Source organism: Jaculus jaculus, chromosome 16 (genome assembly GCF_020740685.1).
Source record: "Jaculus jaculus isolate mJacJac1 chromosome 16, mJacJac1.mat.Y.cur, whole genome shotgun sequence".
Taxonomy (NCBI): Eukaryota; Metazoa; Chordata; class Mammalia; order Rodentia; family Dipodidae; genus Jaculus; species Jaculus jaculus.
In genome coordinates this window covers 36,521,597-36,544,110 of record NC_059117.1, presented here as the reverse complement: position 1 = coordinate 36,544,110, position 22,514 = coordinate 36,521,597, and the positions used below count along the sequence as shown (strand labels likewise).

General features: G+C 42.7%; 1 protein-coding gene across 5 annotated transcripts in view; it reads right to left on the bottom strand.

Moving 5' to 3' along the window:
* Positions 1-22,017, bottom strand: part of Fam221a (family with sequence similarity 221 member A) — a 36,354-nt gene extending 14,337 nt beyond the window's left edge. For 4 of the 5 annotated variants that reach the window (XM_045135940.1, XM_004652809.2, XM_045135939.1 and 1 more), the window contains exons 1-4: positions 21,935-22,017; positions 18,181-18,354; positions 13,116-13,306; positions 3,616-3,822 (exon numbers count right to left, since the gene is read on the bottom strand). In XM_045135940.1, the coding sequence (XP_044991875.1) occupies positions 3,616-3,822; positions 13,116-13,306; positions 18,181-18,354; positions 21,935-21,999 (637 nt within the window). In that variant the 5' untranslated portion in view covers positions 22,000-22,017. The remainder of the gene's footprint in view (positions 1-3,615; positions 3,823-13,115; positions 13,307-18,180; positions 18,355-21,934) is intronic. The other variant, XM_045135941.1, reaches the window with a different exon arrangement.
* Between the last annotated feature and the right edge of the window lie 497 nt (positions 22,018-22,514).

Below are 22,514 nucleotides of genomic sequence, written 5' to 3'. Positions count from 1 at the left end.
CCTTAAATTTTTTTTAATATTTTACTTTTTTATTTATTTGAAAGAGGCAGAGAGAGAGGGAAAGAGACAGAAAGAGAGAAAGGGAGAGAATGGGCATGCCAGGGCCTCCAGCCACTGCAAATGAACTCTAGACACATGTACCACCTTGTGCATCTGGCTTACATGGGTCCTGGGGAATTAAACCTGGGTCCTGTGGCTTTGCAGGCAAGTGCCTTAACCACTAAGCCATGTCTCCAGCCCATTAATTTTTTTTTAAATCTGTGTGTGCGTGTGTGTGTGTGTCACATGTATGTCTGTGTATGGGTATGCCAAGGCTTTTGCCTCTGCAAATAGAATCCCAGACATTGCTGCTACTTTTGGGTTCAGGCTTTTCATGGTAGCTGAAGAACTGAACCTGGCTGGTAGGCTTAACAAGCAAGCATTGTTAGCCACTGAGCCATCTCTCCAGCACCTTCTTCCACCACTACTGGGACAGGGTCTCCCTTGCTGTTCTGCTGCTAGGAAGGCCAGTCTTGCTGGCCCTGGAGCTTTGGGATTCCCCTGGCCCTACCCTCTACTTCTACAGGTGTGTTAGGATCACAGATGTATGTACTACCTTGTGTCCAGCTTTAAATGAGTGCTGGGGATCAAACTCAGGTCAGCAGGCTTGCAAAACAAGTAAGTGCCTCAACCACCCAGCCATCTCCATGGCCCCCAAAATATTATTTGCAAACTAAACTGAAAATTTATCTAAAATATTAAGATTAAGTAATAACTATGTAATAAAAGAAGCAGAAAGCATTTGCTCTTTTATTAATAGCCACTAAAAACATATTAAAATACCAGTTCTGAAGGCGGGCATGGTGGCTCACACCTTTAATCCGAGCACTTGGGAGGCAGAGGTAGGAGGACTGCCATGAGTTTAAGGCCACTCTGAGACTGCATAGTGAGGTTCAGGTCAGCCTGGGCTAGACTGAGTGAGACCCTACCTCAAAAAACCAAAAATGATAAAAAAAAAAAATACCAGTTCTGTCTACATTCATCTACGTAGTCAATGTGATATCAATTAATGTAATGTCTTTATTACCATAAGATTATGTCACAGTTCTGAAAAAATAAACAGTAGTAATTCAGGAAAATTCTGAAGCAATCAAATTAAACCATAAGTCAATTATACATATTTAAGTATTTACTAGAAGCCAGCAATAATGAAAACAAAAAAGAACAGAAGAACAGAAATACTTGACAATGAGGGAGACTCAGGAGTTAATAGCAATGACTAAGTTAAACCCAATCCTACTAGCTGGTGAACGCAAGTTATTTTACTTCTCCACTCCTTGTGTGCAAAATAGGAGTAATAATGTAAGTCACAAATAGAAAAATATACATGAAGTGGCTGCAAAACTCTTGTCAGTACAAAGCTTCAATCATTATCAGTTTTGCACCTGTGTTTGGGTTTTCTGTCACTGTTACATGAACCTAAAATAACCATGTGCCATTAAAACTGCAGCAGAAGCCAGGCATGGTGGCGCACGCCTTTAATCCCAGCACTTGGGAGGCAGAGGTAGGAGCCAGCGTAGTGGCACATGCCTTTACTCCCAGGACTTGGGAAGCAGAGGCAGGAAGATTGCCATGAGTTCAAGGCCACCCTGAGACTACACAGTGAATTCCAGGTCAGCCTGGGCTAGAGTGAGACCCTACCTTGAAGAAAAAAAAAAAAGAAGAAGAAGTAAAAGAAAAAAGAAATAAAAAAATTCCAGATACATTTATAAAAATAAAAAAGTGGTCAGGCATGGTGGTGTACACCTTTAAGCCCAGCACTTGGGAGACACAGATAGGAGGATGGCTATGGGTTCAAGACCAGCCTGGAACTACATAGAGTGAGATCCAGGTCAGCCTGGGCTAGAATGAGACACTACCTAAAAAAAAAACAAAACTAAAAGGAAAACAGTACATTTATAAAATTAATTATAAAGCCAGGTGTGGTGGCGCATGCCTTTAATCCCAGCACTTGGGAGGCAGAGATAGGATGATTGCTGAGAGTTCAAGGCCACCCTGAGACTAGAGTGAATTCCAGGTCAGCCTGAGCTACAGTGAGACCCTACCTTAAAAAAATAAAAAATAAAAATAAAAATAAAAAATTATAAAATTTTTAAACTATATTTATAAAATCAGAATAAAAATTTTGAAGTATGGAAGACCTATCTATAAACTTTAAAAACCAGTATTTAAATGTTAATACTAAAAGGTAAGTGATAGATTGGAAGAAAATCACTACAAAATATGAAGTGGTTTACAGAATATGTATTTTTCAATTTTTTTATTTGAGAGAGAGAAAGAAACAGATACAAAGAGCATGAGTACACCGGGACCTTCAGCCACTCCAAACGAACTCCAGATACATGTGCCACCTGTGCATCTGGCTTACATAGGTCCTGAGGAATGGAACCTGTGTCTTTGACATTGCAGGTTAAGTGCCTTAACCACTAAGCCATCCCTCAGCCCAGAATATATGTATTTTGCCTGTTGCCTACAAAACATTAGAGGCTACTGCCAAGGCCCTTGGTTTCCATGGAGAAACAGATGGTAAGACCCTATTGCTGAAGACTTAATATGCCTGAGCAGCAAAATCACTGAAAAATCAAGCTGGTGTGAAGCAGAAAACCTTCTCCCTGTAGACCAGCCAACTTAAAGCTGGAAAAAACTGTACTGTATGCAGCCTTATGGAAGACATAAGTCATCAGCAGTGGAAACAGTGGACACCAGAAGCCTCAAGTTCAGCCACACAGGCCAAATGACCAAACAAGTGCAACAGTGGCATGTCAGCTCTGGGGAAAACCAACTGCTCTCTAATTGGATTGAAGGCCCGCTCTATGGGAGAGAATACATGCCTGGTACTGAAAACCTAATCAAAAGCCTATGGCAGGAGAGGTCATGAGCCTTAGGGGTATAAAGCCTGCTTTTGTCTGGATAAATGCAAATATTACACTCACCAAATTGTCAATAAAAAAATGTAAATTTAAAAAAAGAAAGAAAATGGAAAAAGAGGAGGCAATAGCTGGGGAAAGGATAGGATTACATAGCAAAAAACTGTACACAATAAAATAATAAACCATGCCATATTTTTAAAAAGAAGTAAGGCTGGAGAGATGGCCTAGCAGTTAAGGTGCTTGCCTGTGAAGCCTAAGGACCCATGTTTGACTCTCCAGATCCCACATAAGCCAGACACACAAAGGTGAGACAAGCACAAGGTCATACATGCCCACTTGGTAACAAAAGTATCTGGAGTTCGACTTCAGTGGCTGAGGCCCTGGCACACCAATTTTCTCTCTCTCTCAATTCCTCTCTAAAATTAAAAAAAATATATATATTATTCCATTCTTACAACTAATACTAACATGAATTGAGATTTGGGTATTAGTATTGTAAGTGGGCATAATAATATTTTCCCTCATGTTTTCTGAATTTTCCATAGTAGTAATATATTATATAATGGCAATACAGTCTAAAAAGTTTAAAAACTAAGTACAGGAATATTTTCGGGGGGGGGGGAACTTGATGAATATAAAGTGCTAAGCTACTGTCAGCACACATAAACCCATGCAACCAGCTCACGTTTCATGTATCATCACTTACCAATCCCACTGTCATCCAAGCGCATGTATCCTTCTGCCAGCGAGCTGAAGCCAGTCAGACCCCCCATTGCTGCATAAGGAACATCCCGGCCCACTGGCTTTCCCTGAGCCAACCTCTCTTGCTTTGTTTCCACCACTGTGTCGTGGGCATAGGCAGGCTGACCGCAGGCACAAGTATAGCAGCTGTGGAATCCTGAACACTTTGAGCCTTAATCAAGAGGGGAAGGGATGAAAAACGTTAAGCCCGGTTACTAAGTTGCCCACCCTATGACACTTTAACTTGGCCAAAGCCAGCTGAATCTAGTTCTTCTGACCCTGCATCTCCTATCTCTAGCCCATGACTTCCCTGCCAGCAACTGTTCTTACATCTAGAAGACCAACAAGTGGTTAAGGAGGTCTGATGGTTTGATTGTGAAATGACACCTATTGGCTCATGTGTTTGAACACTTGGTCCTCAGCAGGTGGTGCTGTTTGAGAAGGCTCTGGAACATTTAGGTGGTGAAGCCTTGCTGGAGGAAGTGGGTCATTGGGGGTGGGCCTTGAGATTCGAGTTCTTAGCTACACTTCCTGTTTGGTCTCTCTTCCTGATTTAAGGATGCTGTGTGACCAGTTGCTTCCTGTTCTAGCCCACATGCCTTCCCTGCCATGATGGTATACTTCCTGGAACTATAAGATGGAAAAAAAAAAAAACAAAAAACAAAAAACTTTCCTTCCTTAAGCTGCTTCTTATTTAAAAAAAAAAAAAAAAAATCAAAAACCAGTGCCAGGCATGGTGGCACACACCTTTAATCCCAGCATCCCAGAGGCAAAGGTAGGAGAATTGATGTAAGTTTGAGGCCAGCCTAAGACTACATAGTGAATTCCAGGTCAGCCTGGGCTAGAGGGAGACCCTAAAAAACAAAAATCAAAAACCAATGGGGCGAGCCTAAGACTACATAGTGAATTCCAGGTCAGCCTGGGCTACAGGGAGACCCTAAAAAACAAAATCAAAAACCAATGGGGGGGTTACTTAAGGATAGTATTGTATATATGTAAGTGGAAGAACAGATTACTGGGGGTGGAAAGGCCTAAGTGAGGTCAGAAGAAGAGATTGAGTAAAGGAAAGGTGGAGGGAGGGTTAATCAAAACCTAAGAGGAGAGCCGGGCATGGTGGCGCACGCCTTTAATCCCAGCACTCCAGAGGTAGAAGTAGGAGGATCTCCATAAGTTTGAGGCCACCCTGAGACTACATAGTGAATTCCAGGTCAGCCTGGGCTGGAGCAAGACCCTACCTCAAAAACAAAAATCTAACGGTATGAAAAAGTCATAAGGAAACCCTACTTTTTTATATAATGGCACATCCAGAAGCCATAGATTGTTACTAGGAAATTTTCAGTGTCAGGGCTAGGATAACTTCCAGTGAGTTGTTGGCCAAGGAGGTACCTGGTTCCCCAAAACATTACAGGCCATTGTCAAAGCTCTTGGTTTCTTACCAGGAATAAATAGTAAGACCCTATTGCTGAAGACTCCACATGCTTGGGTTTCAAAGTCACTAAGAAATCCAGCTGGATCTGAGCTGAAAACCTCCTCCATATAGACCAGATGACAGAAAGCTGGGAAAAGCCATGCTGCATGTAGTTCAATGGTAGAGAGTAAATTCACCAGTGGAGATAAACAGTGGACACTGAAAGCCTTAAATTTGGCCAACCAGGGGCAATAATGGCATGTCTGTTATAGGGGAAACAAAAAGCTCTCTAATTGGACTGGAGGACCACTCCACAACAGGGAATACATGCCTGATACTGAAAATCTATGATGAGGTAGTCATGAGCCCCAGGGGTGTAAAGTCTGCTGGTGTCTGGCTAAATGCATATATGGTGCTCACCAAACTGCCCAGTAAGCACTTGTCTTAATGTTCATACCCACATATTAATGCTACTCTCACTTTTGGGTAGAGAAGCTTCTCTTTTCAGATGGTGGTGTCCCTGGGATGACTCAGAAGGCACCATGGGGCTGAGAAGAAGTGACAGAGGACTTCTCAGCAATGAAACAACTCTATCACACCTTCCAAAGCTCAAGGTCCATTGCGGAAGAGGTGGCGGAAAGAATGGAAGAGCCAAAGGAAGGGTAGGATTCCTTACAATGTGCTCCTCTAGACACAAAATGGCCTGGATATCCATGATCTTACAGTTCCTCACACTACCTACACAAGACCATCAAAACAGGAGGAAAATATCATGACATCAAAATAAAAGAGGGATTGATTGAGGGGGGGAAGCATATGATGGAGAGTGGAATTGCAAAGGAGAAAGTGGGGAGAGGAAAGGAATTACGATGGGTTATTGTCTATATTTATGGAAATCATCAATAAAAAAGTTTAAAAATAAATAAAATATTTATATATATATATATTTATATTTATATCCATGACCTCACAGTGCCCAACACTACTTACACAAGACCATTATAATAGGAAGAAATGATGATGACATCAAAAAGAAAAGAGACTGATTGAGAAGGAAAGGGAATATGATAGAGAGTGGAGTTGCAAAGGAGAATGTGGGGGCAGGTGTGGGTCCCTAGGTCCTCGGGGCCATGGATTCCCCAAAGGCATCCAGGCAACTGTTGTGAGCACGATCAAAGAACCACTTTTTGGAGGCAGTCTCTGTGAACAGCTCGTTTATTCAATATGGAAATGGGTTTATAAGCAGTTGAGGGTGGGAAGAGGGTCCTAAGGGGATTGGTGGTCAAAGGTTGCTAGCTGATGCCTAGGGACGTTCATTCCAGCAGTAGGGAGGGAGTCAGGTGATCTCCATAGTGGCAGGAAGAGGGTCGCAGGGGGATGGGGTGTGTGAAGGCTGCTGGCTGATAAGAGTTTCCTAGGCAACTGGCCAAAGGTCACAGTGCTATGGGCCAAGCCTAAATTCAGGTGTGCCAGGCTTGGAGAGGGAGTGGCTTCTGTAGCCCAGGGGTCCTTAGCCATGCCTGGCAACTCAGGCCCGTCTCCTGAAGGCTCTAACTTGTGCCTGGCAGTGCCCAACAGGCAGGGAGGGAATTACCATGGTTTACTGTCTATAATTATGGATATTGTCAATAAAAAATAAAATTTTTTAAAAAACTGAACCTAAAGGAAAATAGATTGAACACTGGAGTGCCAAAAAATACAAATCCTCTCCTCAAAAACTGAGTTAAAGAGCCAGGCATGGTGGCGCATTCCTTTAATCCCAGCACTCAGGAGGCAGAGGTAGGAGGATCACTGTGAGTTTAAGACTACATAATGAATTCCAGGTTAGCCTGGACTAGAGTGAAACCCTACCTCGAAAAATAAAACACTGAGTTAAGGCTGGCCATAGTGCTATACTTCTGTAATACCAACACACAGGAGGCTAAGAGAGCAGGGTCATGAGTTCCTGGCCAGACTAGGCTTATTATCGACTGAATGTAAAATTCCCTTCAGACTTATGTGTTTCAGTACTTGGGCCCTAGTACTGGGTGATGGTAGTGAAGGTTGACAAAACTTGGGAGGTATGGTCTTGCTGGAAGAAGCTGTCACTAGGGGCTGACCTTGAACATTTTATAGCCCAGCCCAACTTCCTGTTCTCAGCCTGCTTCCTATCTGCCAATGTGATGACCAATCCTGCCTGGCTTCTACACCTTGCCCCCATGAAACTTCCCCTCCAAACAATAAGCCAAATTAACTCTTTCCTTTCTCTAAATTGCTTCTGGTCAAGTATTTGTTTACAGCAATGAGAAAGTAACTCATATAAAAATATACAGCCAGACCCTGTCTCAAAAAAAAAAAAAAACAGTTAAAGGCTAGAGAGATGACTTAGCAGTTAAGGCAATTGTTCATAAAGTCTAAGGAGCCAGGTTCAATTGCACAAAGTGGCCCATGTATCTGGAATTTGTTTGCAGTTGCTAAAGGTCCTGGCGTGCCCATTCTCTATCTGCCTCTTTCTCTTAAATAAATAAAAAATATATTTAAAAAAAAAAAACAACAGTTAAAAGCAGGCATGAAAGGGACAGCCCTGGTAGCCAGGACCAAGAGTTCAAGTAAGGATAGTATGTGGAAATGAATACCACAAAATCCATATTGGAAACTGACTATGGTGGTTTGATTCAGGTGTCCCTCATAAACTTAGATGGTCTAGGTGCTAGGTTCCCAGCTGATGGACATGTGGTAATTAACACCTCCTAGAGGGGGTGTATTGTTGGGGACAGGCTTAAGGGTATTATAGCAGGTGTCCCTTTGCCATTGTTTGGCACATTCTCTTGTTCCTGTTGTCCACCTAATGTTGGCCAGGACGTGATATCTCCCCTGTTCATGCCATCATTTTTCCCTGCCACAATGGAGCTTCCCCTCGAGCCTATAAGCCAAAATAAACCCTTTTTCCCACAAGCTGCTCTGTTGGTTGGGTAATTTCCACCAGCTATGCGAACCTGACGGCAACATTGACCTATACCCCCAGCAAGGAGGTAAAGGAAGAAAGGATTGACCCATGATATGCCACAAGGATAAAACACAATCAGTGAAAAAAACCTGCCACCAATGCATATTTTAATGATTCTATTCACAAGGAATGTCCAGAAGGAGTAAATCCAAAGACATAGAAAGTAGATTAGTGGTTGCCTACAGCCAAGAAGGAGGGAGCAACAAAAAATGACTAGTGAATATGAAGTTTCTAAGGTGATAAAAATGTTCTAAAATTCATTGTACTGTTGACTGTACACATGCACATTCACTCTGATTAATACACTTATGACTACTAAATCATATACATGAATGAATATGTGTATGCTATAAAAATTATATCTTAATAAAGTTGTTATATAAAAAGCAATCCATTATGCATCCATCTGAGTTCATCTGCAGTGGCTGGAAGCCCTGATGCACCCATTCTCTCTCTCTCTCTCCCCCCCCCCCGCCTGCCATTATTTAGTAAATGAATAAAAATAAACAAAAAAAAGGCAAGCCATAAACTAGGTGTGGTGGCGCACGCCTTTAATCCCAGTACTTGGGAGGCAGAGGTAGTGAAAGGCCCAAGAATTCAGAAGCTAAGAAATACTATCATGCTCCAAGGGGAGCTTAAGCGGGCTCCCTGCATACTTCAAACTCCAGGCTTTACTCTCTGTTGAAAGCAAGTGAAGAATCCCTCTTCTCATTATAACAGAGCCTGCTCCTAATATAAAACTAGGTGAAAGGGCATGAGATAGCCCTCAAGGATGGGGAATGAGTAATGAAGTGAACCACTTATTTGATTTCTGTAAATAGCCTTACACTATAAGCCTTAATAGCCCACACTGTAAGCCTTAGTAGCTCGCACCATAAGCTGTAGCAGCCTGCCTCAGACCACCAAGGTCATAGGAGGCTGATACCACACTCTGCTACCCCCACCTAAGGAATTGCGCAGAAGCTGACCTCCAAGGTCATAGGAGACTGGTACCACACTCTGCTACTCCCACCCAAGGACCTGCGCAAATGCCGACCACCAAGGTCATAAGAAAATGATTGGCCCACGAGGGGCTTGAACAAATTAAACTAATTGGCTTAGAAATTATGGAGTGGCACAAACTGACTGGCCAACACCCTGAGGGCTCCTAATATTAGAAAATGATTGGTCTAATGCACAGGCTTTGTTAGAAACCCTATAAAAACTGTCCTGTTCCTGCATTCGGGGCTCTGCAGTCCTCTACCCCTGTGAGGTGTACGACTGTGGGCCCCAGCACGCTTGGAATAAAATCCTCTTGCAGTTTGCATCAAGACCGCTTCTCGTGAGTGATTTGGGGTGTCGCCTTATCCAGGCAGAGCGTGGGGGGCCTCTGCGGGGGTTTTTTCCTACAGTAGGAGGACTGCCATGAGTTCAAGGATACCCTGAGACTACACAGTGAATTCCAGGTCAGCCTTGGCTAGTGTAAAACCCTACCTCAGAAAAAAAAAAGTAAGCCATGAGATGTGTGTAGGTAGCCCACCCAGAACCAGGAGGACCAGGCTGTCAGGCACAGGCCTGTGCCTCCATGAAGGCAAATACAGGAAGACTCATGAAAATGACAAGGAGAAATACCTGGCAATGGACCAGTCATTTCTATCACACCTACCAGGACTCAGGAAACACTGCAAAGGTTGTTGTAGAAAGAATTTAAATGCTGCTCTCACTGCTAGCCAAGAGAACCTTCACTGTGGAGATATCAGAAGACACTGAGGAGACTCAAAACTTATTAAAGCAGAAAACAAGAGGCTGTAAAGAACTTAATACTAAAAGAGACTCCTATCATGCCTGCTAGGCTTAAGAGAGAGCAAAAAGAATGTAAGAGCCAAAGGGTGGAAAGGCATACTGTCCTCCTTACATGAATCAACTGGTTCATTCATGACTCCACAGTGACTACTGATTCCCCAGTAGACCTGCACTGTTCTCAGCCCATCAACATTTTGACATAGAGGACAGGGGACAAACAAACAGGAAGGACTATCTTAAAGAGGAGAGTCCTCAGTGGAATGGAGTCAGGGGAGAGGGGAAGAGAGAGAATAACATGATAAGAATATGACCAAATTACAGTAGGTTCTTATTATACTTCTATGTTAAAATATAATCATATGTTAATAGTATATTAAAGTTCTCAATTTAAAGCCATATGAAGTGCTAGATTTGGTAAATAACTAAAATATTTTAATCATACACTATTTGGCTATAAAACAAGTATTTTACTAAATGGCTAGCTATTTCTTTAAAAATTGCATGATATTTCATTAAATCTTCATTATCTTCTAAGAAATGTGCATTTTCACTTAACCTTTGGATGTCCTAATACTATAAGCTTATATATTCAAATCATATTCAAATATGAAGTCCTTAATGAAGAGTCTGTTCTTGGACTCACGCAGATCCAGTATGCTTGTATATCTGACTCATAGTGCACAGTCACTGTTGAATAAATTTACAAAATAAAGCATCATATTACCTATCTAACAAAAAGTTAGTATATAAAAGCCAAATATGCTAGCTTGTTCTTTGCTTAATTTATACAATTGTCATTAATATTCTAGTATGTATGCCTATATAGAGACATTTTATAACAAATGTACCACATATAGCCAAATTAATCTTTTTTTTTTTTTTTCTGTTTTCTGAGGTAGAGTCTCACTCTAGCTCAGGCAGACCTGGAATTCACTATGTAATCTCAGGGTGGCCTCAAACTCTCAGCAATTCTCCTACCTCTCAAATTAATCTTTCTGCAAAAAATAATAATAATAATAATAATAATAATAATAATGATAATACAAAATAAGCTGGTTGTGGTGGTGTATACCTTTAATCCAAGCACCCTAGCACTTTGGAGGCAGAGGTAGGTGTATCACAGTGAGTTTGAGGCCACCCTGAGACTACCTAGTAAATTCCAAGTCAGCCTCGGCTAGAGTGACACTCTACCTCAACCCCCCCCCAAAAAAATAAAATGCAAAGTATATTGGAATGGAGGTCAGAATATATAATTGACAAATTCTTCACCAACTCATACCACAGACACCTGTGTATGGGAACCAACGTACATAAGTTTTATTCAACTAACTCTATACTTAGCCACTGAAACACATTTACTCCTGCTGAAAAACCCCTTGTTAAGCAAGCATGAGGACCTGAGCTTAGATTCCCAGAGTCCACTTCAAGCTGGATGCAGGGGCACGAGCATCTGTAATCCTGGTGCTCCTGCAGTGAAATGGGACGTGGAGACAGGAGACTGGAAGCTCTTTAGCTGGCTAGCCTGGAGAACACAATGATGAACAAGAGACCCTGCCTCAAGCAAGGTGGAAGGCAAGGACCAACAACTGAGGTTGTCCTCCAACCTCTATTGCCCACACAGAGAGAGAGGGAAAGATTTAAAAAAAAAAAAAAAAAAAAAACCAGGTTTCACAAATCAAGTATCCCTCACCAAAAATGCTTGTGTGTTAGAGTTTCCAGAATTGGAATATATGCATAGACTACTGCTGAGCATCCCTAATCTAAAAGTTTGAAACATTTTATGCCAAATTAGAAGAACCTTTTTTACTTAGAAAACCTGTTTGTTTGTTTGTTTTTTTAATTTTTTTTTTTTGAGGTAGGGTTTTGCTGTAGTCTCAGGGTGGCCTCAAACTCACAGCAATCCTCCTACCTTTGCCTCCTGAGTGCTGGCATTAAAGGCGTGTGCCGGGCTGGAGAGATGGCTTAGCGGTTAAGCGCTTGCCTGTGAAGCCTAAGGACCCCGGTTCGAGGCTCAGTTCCCCAGGTCCCACGTTAGCCAGATGCACAAGGGGGCACACGCGTCTGGAGTTCGTTTGCAGTGGCTGGAAGCCCTGGCACGCCCATTCTCTCTCTCTCCCTCTATCTGCCTTTCTCTCTATGTCTGTCGCTCTCAAATAAATAATAAAAAATGAACAAAAAAAAATTAAAGGTGTGTGCCACCACACCTAGCTAAAAAAATATTTTTATTTACTCACAAGAGAGAAAGAATGGGCACTACAGGGTCTCTCACTGCTACAAATGAATACCAGACACATGTACCATTTTGTGCATCTGGTTTTATGTGGATATTGGGGAATCGAACATGGGCCAGCAGGCTTTGTAAACAAATGCCTCTTACTGCTGAACCTTCTCTCCTCAGCCTTAAAATCCTTTAAAAGTATGTAAAGAATTTAGTTGAAGCTAGAGACATACCTCAGTTGTAGACGGTTTTCCTAGCATTCAAGAGGTTCTGGGCTCAATCCCCATCACCAAAACACCCCATAAAAACTCAAGTTGAGGGGTGGAGAGATTGTTCAGTGGTTAAAGAGGCTTTCTTGCAAAGCCTGATAGCCCATGTTCGATTCCCCATTACCCACATAAGCCTGATGCACAAAGTGACACAAGCATCTGGAGTTTGTTTGCAGTAGCAGGAGGCCCTGGCGTGCCCATTCCTCCATCTTTCTCTTGCTCTCACTATCTCTCTTTCTCTCTCTAACTGCAAATAAATGAATAAAAGATTCTTTTTTAAAATTTTTTTTTGTTCATTTTTATTTATTTATTTGAGTGTGACAGAAAGAGACAAAGAGAGAGAGAGAATGGGCGTTCCAGGGCTTCCACCCACTGCTAATGAACTCCAGACGCATGCGCCCCCTTGTACATCTGGCTAACGTGGGTCCTGGGGAATCGAGCCTCGAACCGGGGTCCTTAGGCTTCACAGGCAAGCGCTTAACCACTAAGCCATCTCTCCTGCCCGAATAAAAGATTCTTTAAAAAATCAAGTTGATTAAATTTCCACATTAAAATTTTTTTCACATTAAAATTTTGAATTAAATGATTCTAATAATTCTTTGGAATCTATCACTATTAACTAAATTATTTAAACTATGTGACATAGGTGTATATTATTATCAAGGAAACCAAGAACTGAGCATCTACCATTGAATTTTGCTTTGTTGTTTTAATATTAAGTTTGAACCTAAATAAACTGAAAATATGGTAAGTATTCAATAGATGAAGCATTTCCCTGTGTGTGCACCCTAGTGGAACTTACAGGTATTGCATGTGAAGCCAGGCGCAGCACTGTGCTGATCAGCAAAGTGTTTGCACCTGCAGCGGATGGGCTGGGTCCCGTTCAAAGGGACGTAATGGTAAGCCCTGCAGAGACACCCGCTCACTCGGCACGGCAGATCAATAGGGCGCTGCTGTGGGAGCACTTCAAAGTCTGTTTTATGTTGTTTATACCTAAAAACATAGAAGGAAAGAAACACAGATGTAATGCAGGTATTACCAAAAAATTGCAATTCCTTTTCTATTAAACTCAAATATGATTCTTTTTTACTTTTGTTATCATTAATAAGGCAAAAAAATGTCCACTATGAGCAATATTTAGTCAGAGGAAGTCTTTACCCTTTTAGAAATTAATTTTTCTGGGCTGAAGGGATGGCTAAGCAGTTAAGGCACTAGCCTGCAATGCTAAAGGACCCAGGTTCAATCCCCCAGGACCCACATAAACCAGATGCACAGGGTGGCACATGCTTCTGGAGTTCATTTGCAGCGGCTAAAGGCCCTGGCATGCCCATTCATTCTCTCTCCCTCCCTCCCTCTTTCTCAAATAAAAATAAAAAATAAAGTTTTTTAAAAAGAAATTAATTTTTCTAAATTTACTTTATTGGTATCTGTTTACTTTATTTCTTTCTGTCTATGAGTGCAGGAACACCAGGGTCTCTCCACAGCAAACATATGCCAGACACCTGTTCCACTTTTTGCATCCAGCTTACATGGTGGCTTGGGCACTGAATACAGGCTGGCAAGCAAGTGCCTTTAACTGCCGAACCATCTTCCCATACCCTCTTTTGGGTTGTTATGTTTAGTTATTTGAGAAGTTTCACAGCAAAATAAAGAAATATAATTCCCTTAAAATACTTGTCATTGGAGCCAGGCATGGTAGCGCACGCCTTTAATCCCAGCACTCGGAAGGCAGAGGTAGAGGATCGCAGTGAGTTCGAGGCCACCCTGAGATTGCATAGTGAATTCCAGGTCAGGCTGGGCAAGAGTAAGATCCTACCTTGAAAAAAAATACTTGTCATTGAAGTTCTTTAGTTTGTATACATATCTCAAGTGTATGGAAAAAAAAAGTTTACTTTTTTCAATGCAGGAGATCAAATCTCAGGGCCTCACACACTCTAAGCAAACACTTTACCACTGAGATACATCCCCCAACACCCCCCCCAACACTTTACCACAAAGCAACATACCCAGCCCCCCAAAAATTTCTTTCTAAAATTTTTTTTTTCTTATTTTGGTTTTTCGAAGTAGGCTCTTGCTCTAGTCCAGCTGACCTGGAATTCAGTATGTAGTCTCAGTCTGGCCTTGAACTCACAGTGATCCTCCTACCTCAGCCTCCCCAGTGCTAGGATTAAAGATGACCACCACACCAGGCTCTAAAAATGTTTTGTTGTTGTCATTGTTGTTTTATTTGTTTTCAGAGCAGCAGACAGAAAGAGAAAAAGGCAGGAAGAAAGAGAGAGAGAATGGGCACACCAAGGCCTTCAGCCACTGCAAACGAACTCCAGACGCGTTGTGCCCCCTTGTGCATCTGGCTAACGTGGATTCTGGGGAATCGAGCCTCAAATTGGGGTCCTTAGGCTTCACAGGCAAGCGCTTAACCACTAAGCCATCTCTCCAGTCCTCTAAAAATGTTTTAAATCAAGCCAGACATAGTGGTACCTGTTTGCAATCCCAGCACTTGGAAGGTAGAGGAAGGGAGATCACGATTTGAGGCCTTATCTCAAAAAATAAGGCTGGAGAATAGCTTAGTGTTTTTTTTGTAATTTCCTTGGCTACAATTTAATTTTCCACTTTCAACATCTAAATTTCTTAATGGCTCTGGTAAAAGATTTATGAATTGTTGTTTTTCTTCCCTTTTGCAGTACTGGGGTTAAACCCAGAGCCTCGTGCATGCTAGGCAAGCGCCCACTCTACCACTGAGTTATATACCCTGCCTGGCTTATAAGTGATTGCATAAAGTAGGTCACGTGCTTCCTTCTTACAGAGTACTAGGTAGTTAAAGAACATTAAATATGTTGCTTTTAATAGTGATCTAAAAAATGAAACTTAAACTATCAATGGCCAGTTTTCAACAGCAAAAAGAGCCAAAAGATATATAATTTACAGTTATATATAATGGTTGTGAATTGTGCTACCAGAAAACAACTCCATGTAATGATGCTTCAAGAAACCTTAAAAAGTCCATCCTTTAACCCAAGACATTCATCTCGTAAAATATATGCTAAGAAAACAGTTCCACATATATAATTGACTTCGTGTATAGACAGCATTTATTAGCAATAGCACAATATCAAATGTGTGTGTACAGACATAAACATACGGAAATGGATAAACTACTATAGGATAACTTTCAAAGATTTTTCAATGTCTACCACTCTTTTTAACTTTGTTATGTATTTATCCGTATGTGGGATGAGGGCATGTGTGCCACTTCAAGTTGTCTCTGCTCCACTTTCTTTGAGACAGGATCTCTGGATGTATGAGTGTGCTGGGGAATTGAACCTGGGCCTACCAGCTATGCAAGCAAGCACTTTTAATCAGTGAGCTATCTCCTCAACCCAGCTTTCAAACTTTCAGCAGTGAAACACTTTTTTTCAAATAACTTTCAAAGAACAAAAATACTATATGTAAAATGTATAAAAACAAATAGGTCAAAGCCAGGGGAAGGGCAGGAATTAGTTACTGCTTCCTATAACCTGCCTTTCTGCCTGGTGCACCCCTGAGTATTGCTCACAACTGCAGAGAACACACAATGAATGGGTCCACACTAGCTGGACTAGGGAGTAGTTATTGAAAATTCTGAGATTACTGATAAGCTGTGGTAACATATTTTTTTGTGATTTAGTCATGAAAGAATAATGCCCTACTTTATACATTTTATACAACTAAATAAACAATGCAAGTGAAAATAATACAGATAAGGTAAGAAGTAATAACAGCAGCAGGATTTGGGTGAGATGTTCTACTTTTCCATATATTCCCCATTTTCCTTAAGAACCATGTTTCACTTTTATAACAAGAAAAAAAACAAGTTTTGATAGAAATTTCATTAAGTGATGAGTACTACAGAAAATTTGAGAGTCAGTTCCACGCAGTACAAATTCCACATAATTAAGAAACTGGCATTAAATTTTCATGAGACAAAATTAAAAACTACCACAGCTCTCTCAAATCTCTCCTCAGTTCTGATAGACATCAACACATCCCCCTCCTCCACACTGTTTTCAGTTAAGGTTGCTAGATAAACTTCAGGCCGACCTGTACATAACATTACTCATCCTAGCAACTTCTTAGCACCCTTGAAAACTGCAAACGTAAACAGCAACTACACAGAGTCCCTCACGAAAGAGCCCCAAACATGGTTATTGAAATGGGTTGGTTCCCCTCCAACAGAAAAGAGAAATAGTCATCTTCCACCAGCACCCACCCAAACACGAGCACTGACACAGTGGGGCTGGAAGAAATAGCAGGCCCTTCCTCCTCCACTCTACCCAACCAGGGGGACCGGCAACAGTGCCCTTGCTGGGGTAGTGCCCTCCCACACACACACAGTTGGCTCTATGCATTCTTCATTGCTATAAGGACAGAGACTAGTCCCACAAGGGCCAGCAGCCCTGGATGGAGAAGCAGCTCAGTGACAGGTTAAAAGGGGGACAATGTGGTGCTGAGCAGATGGCTCTGTGGCTAAAGGCTCTTTATTTTTGTTTTTTTTTTGTTTTTTTTTTGAGGTAGGGTTTCACTCTAGCTCAGGCTCTCCTGGAATTCACTATGGAATCTTAGGCTGGCCTCGAACTCATGGCGATCCTCCGACCTCTGCCTCCCAAGTGCTGGGATTAAAGGCATGTGCCACCACACCCGGCTAAAGACTCTTGCTTAGAAAGCCCGCCAGCCTGGGTTTGATTCCCTAGTACTCATATAAGACCAGATGCACAAAGTGGCACATGCATCTGGAGTTTGTTTGCAGAGAGAAGAGGCTCTGGCATGCCCATACACATTCTCTCTCTCATAAATTAATAAAATATATTTTAAAGCAAACAATGCTGTTCAGCTTGAAGGATTGTTGCAAGAACTAAATAAACTAATACATGGGATAAAATGCCTACTGACCTGGGTTTGATTTCCCAGAACCCACGTAAAGCCAAATGCACAAAGTGGGCATGCATCTGGGGTTCATTTGCAGCAGCTGGAAGCCCTAGTGTACCCATTCTCTGTCTCTCTTCTACCTTTCTCTGCTTACAAATAAATAAAAGTATTTTTTAAGTTATAGAAAACTGCAAAACATGGGAGTGCAGAGACAGCTCAGTCAGCAAAGTGTCTACCTTCCAAACATATAGAGCTGGGCTCGATCCCCAGAACCCAGGGAAAAAAAGAAAGGCATGGTGGATGGCATTGCTGAGGCTGACATCTGAGAGTGTCCTCTGGCTTCCACATACACGTTCACTCATACACATGCAGATGCACATACAGGCACTGAAAAAATAACCCACAAGATAAAATTTCTTATATAAAGTGAATAAAATTGCTCTTATAAGTCATTCAAAAAAAAGAATGATTAGTCAGGCTGGAGAGATGCCTTAGTAGTTAAGGCCTATGAAGCCTAAGGACCCAGGTTCGATTCCCCGGTACCCGCATAAGCCAGATGCACAAGATGGCATATGTGTCTGGAGTTTGTTTGCAGTGGGTGGAGGCCCTGATGCATCCATTTTCTCTACCTGCCTCTTTCCTCTCTCTCCTTCCCTCTTTCTGTCTTTCTCTCTCAAATAAACAAAATATTTTTTAGAAACTCTCAGATGAGTGATAGAAGAGGACACATAACATTCTCCTGTGGCCTTTAAACAATGATCAATAAATTTGAGGAGAAATGTATCTATTTACAGATGGGCAGCATGACTTGTGTGGTTCATTTCAAGCTCCAAACCAACCACCCATCCTCTTACCTTATCTAACAGTGGGACTGGCAGTCTCTGCTCCCCACCAAAACTGGAGGAAAAAAAAACTAAAAAAGTTATCAATATCTTTCATCAGAAAACAGTAATAAAATATTTTACCTGTGAGTACAAAAACACAGTGTCTCTGGGCCCACAAGTTTGCAATCCATTCCTGTTGGTGACCGCCAACTCACAAATAATCTGTTCTGCAGACGCATAGGGACAACTTTTCTTTTATATTCTTCATATTCTTCAGGAGTAAACAGTTTCCCTCCATCATCATCCCCTACAATTCTACAACAAACAAAGAAAATTATCTTAAGCCTTGACTATCTTCCAGGTTAAAAATACTAAACTAGAGCTGAAGAGATCACTAAGCTGTTGAAGGCACTTGCTTGCAAAGCTTGATGGCATAGATTCGATTCCCCAGTACCTATGTAATGCCAGATACACAACGGACACAGAGATCTGGAGTTTGTATGTAGCAGCTGGAGGCCCTGGCACACCCACTATCTCTCTGTCTCCTTCTCTCCCCCTCCCTCCCTCCCTCCCTCCCTCTCTCTCTCTCTCTCTCTCTCTCTTTCTCTCTCTCCTTGCAAATATATTAATATTTTTAACTTTAAAAGTACTAAACTAAAATTAAGTTGTCCTTGTCTATTTAAAGGAAAGCCTGTTTTGACTTTGAACTTTAGTTTTCAACTATGGCTACCATTAATACCAGATCACAAACAATAACAATGAAACTTTTGCTTCTTATAAAGTCAGAACATACTACCCCAAAACTTGGCAGGCTCCTTAGCATTTGAGAAAACAACTAAAGGAGGACTGCTACTCTCTCCTTCCCCACATCCTTCTTCCTTGAAGCAGGTCATACAACCCTCATTCCAGAGGTACCTCCCTGTACGTGGAGGGAAGGAACATGCTTATCTCTGAAGAGAAGCACAGAGAAGAAACTAGACCAACAGGCCTTGCTAAGTACCCCAGTTTGTTGCCATGGGGCCATATCCTCTTGTCCTTCAACCACATTTCTCCACAACCAGCTCGTCCTTCATGAACCCTCATGTATAAACATACAGGACTTCTTGTTGCTTTAGAGGCTCTTTGTTTATTTGTGCCAAATAAAACTTAAACTTGCAAGCTTTTTTCTTATTAATCTGTCTTTTATTATAGAGACCTTAGCCATGAACCTAGTTTGGTGAGGAAAAAAATCTTTATCCCCTACTTGTCTCATATTATTTGTTACTTTTACAACAATTTTACCAGTCAAGATTTACCAATGAAGTATTACCACAGATTCATCTCAATTTCTCCTTTGATTCTAAAATAAACATTCATTCTTCTTATTAAAAGCTACAACTAAGCCAAGCATGGTGGCACTTGCCTGCCATCCCAGCACTGAGGAGGCTGAGGCAGGACGACTGTGAGTCTGCAGCCAGCTTTAGCAACGTAGCAAAACCCTGTCTCAAAAAAATCTGGAGCCTAGCTGTGTATGGTGGCACATGCCTTTAATCCCAGCACTTGGGAGGCAGAGGTAGGAGAATTGCCGTGAGTTCAAGGCCACCCTGAGACAACATAGTGAATTCTAGGTCAGCCTGGACTATAGCAAGACCCTATCTTGAAAAACCAAAACAATAAAAACAAAATAAAATGGATCCTAAACAACTAAAAATTCTGCCTTCATCCTTTAAAAATAGTACCATATAGCCAAGCATGGTGTTACATGCCTTTAATCCCAGAGTTCAGGAGTCTGAGGTAGGAGGATTGCAGTGAGTTTGAGGCCAGCCTGGGGCTACTACAGGGTAAGTTCCATGTAAGCCTGGGCTACAGTGAGACCCTGACTCAAAAAAATAGTACCATAAATACATACATATATGCACATATAAAGAGCCAACAATGTTGATTCCCATACCTGACCCCAAGTCCTGGTCAGAAGTTTCAACTCATATAGGCTCTGAAGACATGTTTGGATTGCACAGGCTCAAACTCATGTGTATGTATTGAGAAATCAAGGGCTTTAATATTTAATTTCAGACCCAAAAATTTTATGGAGAAAAAGTAAGCTGCTCCTATTTCTATGAAAAAAAATTAAATAACAATTTGTTCCCTTGTAGGAAAAGGAGATATAACTAAGTCATTAAAGGGGAAAAACTGCCCCCCTGGAAATTACTTCCCTTTAACTTCTGAAAAGTGCTGTTTGTAGAATGGTACATACTATTTTGAATAATACATATTTTTCCATGTTTTGAAATCATGAGTTAATGCAGAAATCTAATACATAGGCTACACGATCAATGCAATCTTCTCCCTTGATTGAGCAGTCCAAACATATAATAGTAAAATCTAAAGTGCATTTAATCTGAGTTAAGGTTTGGGCCAGTTTCACTTTATTCGAACTACCAAGAATACTAGCCAGTATGAGAAAGGTCTTAAATACAGATCTCTTAAATAAGAGATCACTGTTATTTAAATTCTAAATCAGTGCAGCTCAAACGTTTCTGAATTTCATCATCTCCAGTGTATTGTGTTCAAATGTGGATTTAAATTAACTTTATCTATGGGTGAGTTGATATTCTGCTTCTAATAAGCTCCCAGGTGATGCCTGTGCTACCGGATCATGCTTATAACACTTTTTTCACCATTTTATTTTATTTCAGACAGTTTCAAACATAATGTGTTTTGATCATTTTCACCCCTCCCCATTACCCTCTTATCCCACTCCTGCTAAGCCCTCTTTTTATTCTAAATTATTCTAGTTCCTACTGTCATGCCGTGTGTGTGTGTGTGTGTGTGTGTGTGTGTGTGTGTGTGTTCCATTGAGTTAAATTAAGGTTAAATTAAGGTTGCTTGTCCTAAGTGTGGGAGGGGGTTATTCATGAGAGCATGGACAACTTCCCAGTGGCTACACCACAGAAGAACATGTCTCCCCCTCCCTTGGCAACCATCCCTTACATTTTCTGGGCAAAAGATAACCGGGGACCCACAATCCACTTTTCTAACTAGCTAACACCAGGGTCCACAGACTCATTCCCAGCGGAAAACCAGAAAACCCAAAGCTAACAGAGCCAGCTCTGCTGTGGACGTGGGGGTGGTGACTGGGCGTGGAAGACAAGCTCCTGGGTCTCACTTGTGCTCGGAATTTTCAGAAAGTCCTAAGCGCTATCCCAAAACTACCCTGATGAGGCAGGATGCTGGGAAACCTGGCACCCAGAGAAGACTTGGCATGACCGCCTCAAAGCAGAGCGGCTGACGTCTTTCTTGGTACGCACACATACATCCTCCTGCCAACCCTCGTTTAACTCCCATTCTCCCACCTGTCAAAAAGGAATCTTTCTTTAGACGATGGGGACTTTGTCTCGGGTACCTTTGTCCTCAAGCCAAAGGAGCAGCTGCGTCCCCTACATCGGGATAAGAGGCTCCAAAGCCACCCAAGCTACATCTTGGGACCAGCACCCCGGCTTTGGAGGCCGCGTGGAAGATCACAGCTTAGCCAGCACGGAATTAACGCGTCAACTTCATGTCTACCTTCCGCAGGCCTCGAAGGGTAACCCTGCAAAACTCATTTATAAAGGAGGGCGGAAATGGAGCCGAGCAAAATAATGTGCTTAACCATCTCTCTTGGAAAGGGGAGGCGCTCGAGTGGTCTCGGAAGAGTCTCCTTAGCGAACCGACCTGCGTGTCGGCGTATTTAATTACCGAAAAAATTTAAAAAAAAAAATGAAACTTGAAATTAATCGAGGCCTCCCTCGACAGCGCGGGACGGACTCCCGGAGCCTCGGCGCGCCCGCCAGGGTCCCTGCTAGTCTCCCCCCCACACCCCGGCGCTGCCGAGTCCTCGCCCCGCGGTGCAGGCCCGGCGCCGAGCCCACGGCCTCACCTCCGGTACTCCAGGTACTCGTCCACCGCCGCCGCGCCGCCGGGAGGCAACGTCAGCCGCTCCATGAGCAGCGGGCAAGCGAAGGCAGTCCGCGCCCCGAGCCGGAGCGCGCCACGGGGGAGCCGCCCCAACGCGCCCGGCCCGCCCCGTCCCGCCCCGCCCCGCCCCGCCCCGCCCCGGCGCGCCACCTGCCCGCCAGCCCCGCCCCGCCCCGCCCCGCCCATCGCCCGCGCCGCTTCTGATTGGCCAGGCCCAAGACCCGCCGCGACCAATGGCTGCGCTGCAGGCCCGCTTCTACCCTAAAGGTCTCCCCTGTGTCTTGCAAAGAGCTGATGTCCTACGGGAGCCCCCCCCCCCTCCCGTGCTTCTCAAGCCCAGGGCCCCCGACGGCTGGCAGCGGATGCAGTTTGCAGCCCTTCACAAACTTGCCCTTGACACTGGGCCCTTCCCAAAGGTCTCCTGGATAAGTAACAAGGCAGTGCAATACCTGCGTACCACGCGTTCATAATGATTTAATTCTACTTGTTTGTTCATTTGAGGGAGACATAGAAAGAGGCAGAAAGGTGGGGGGGGGGGGGAA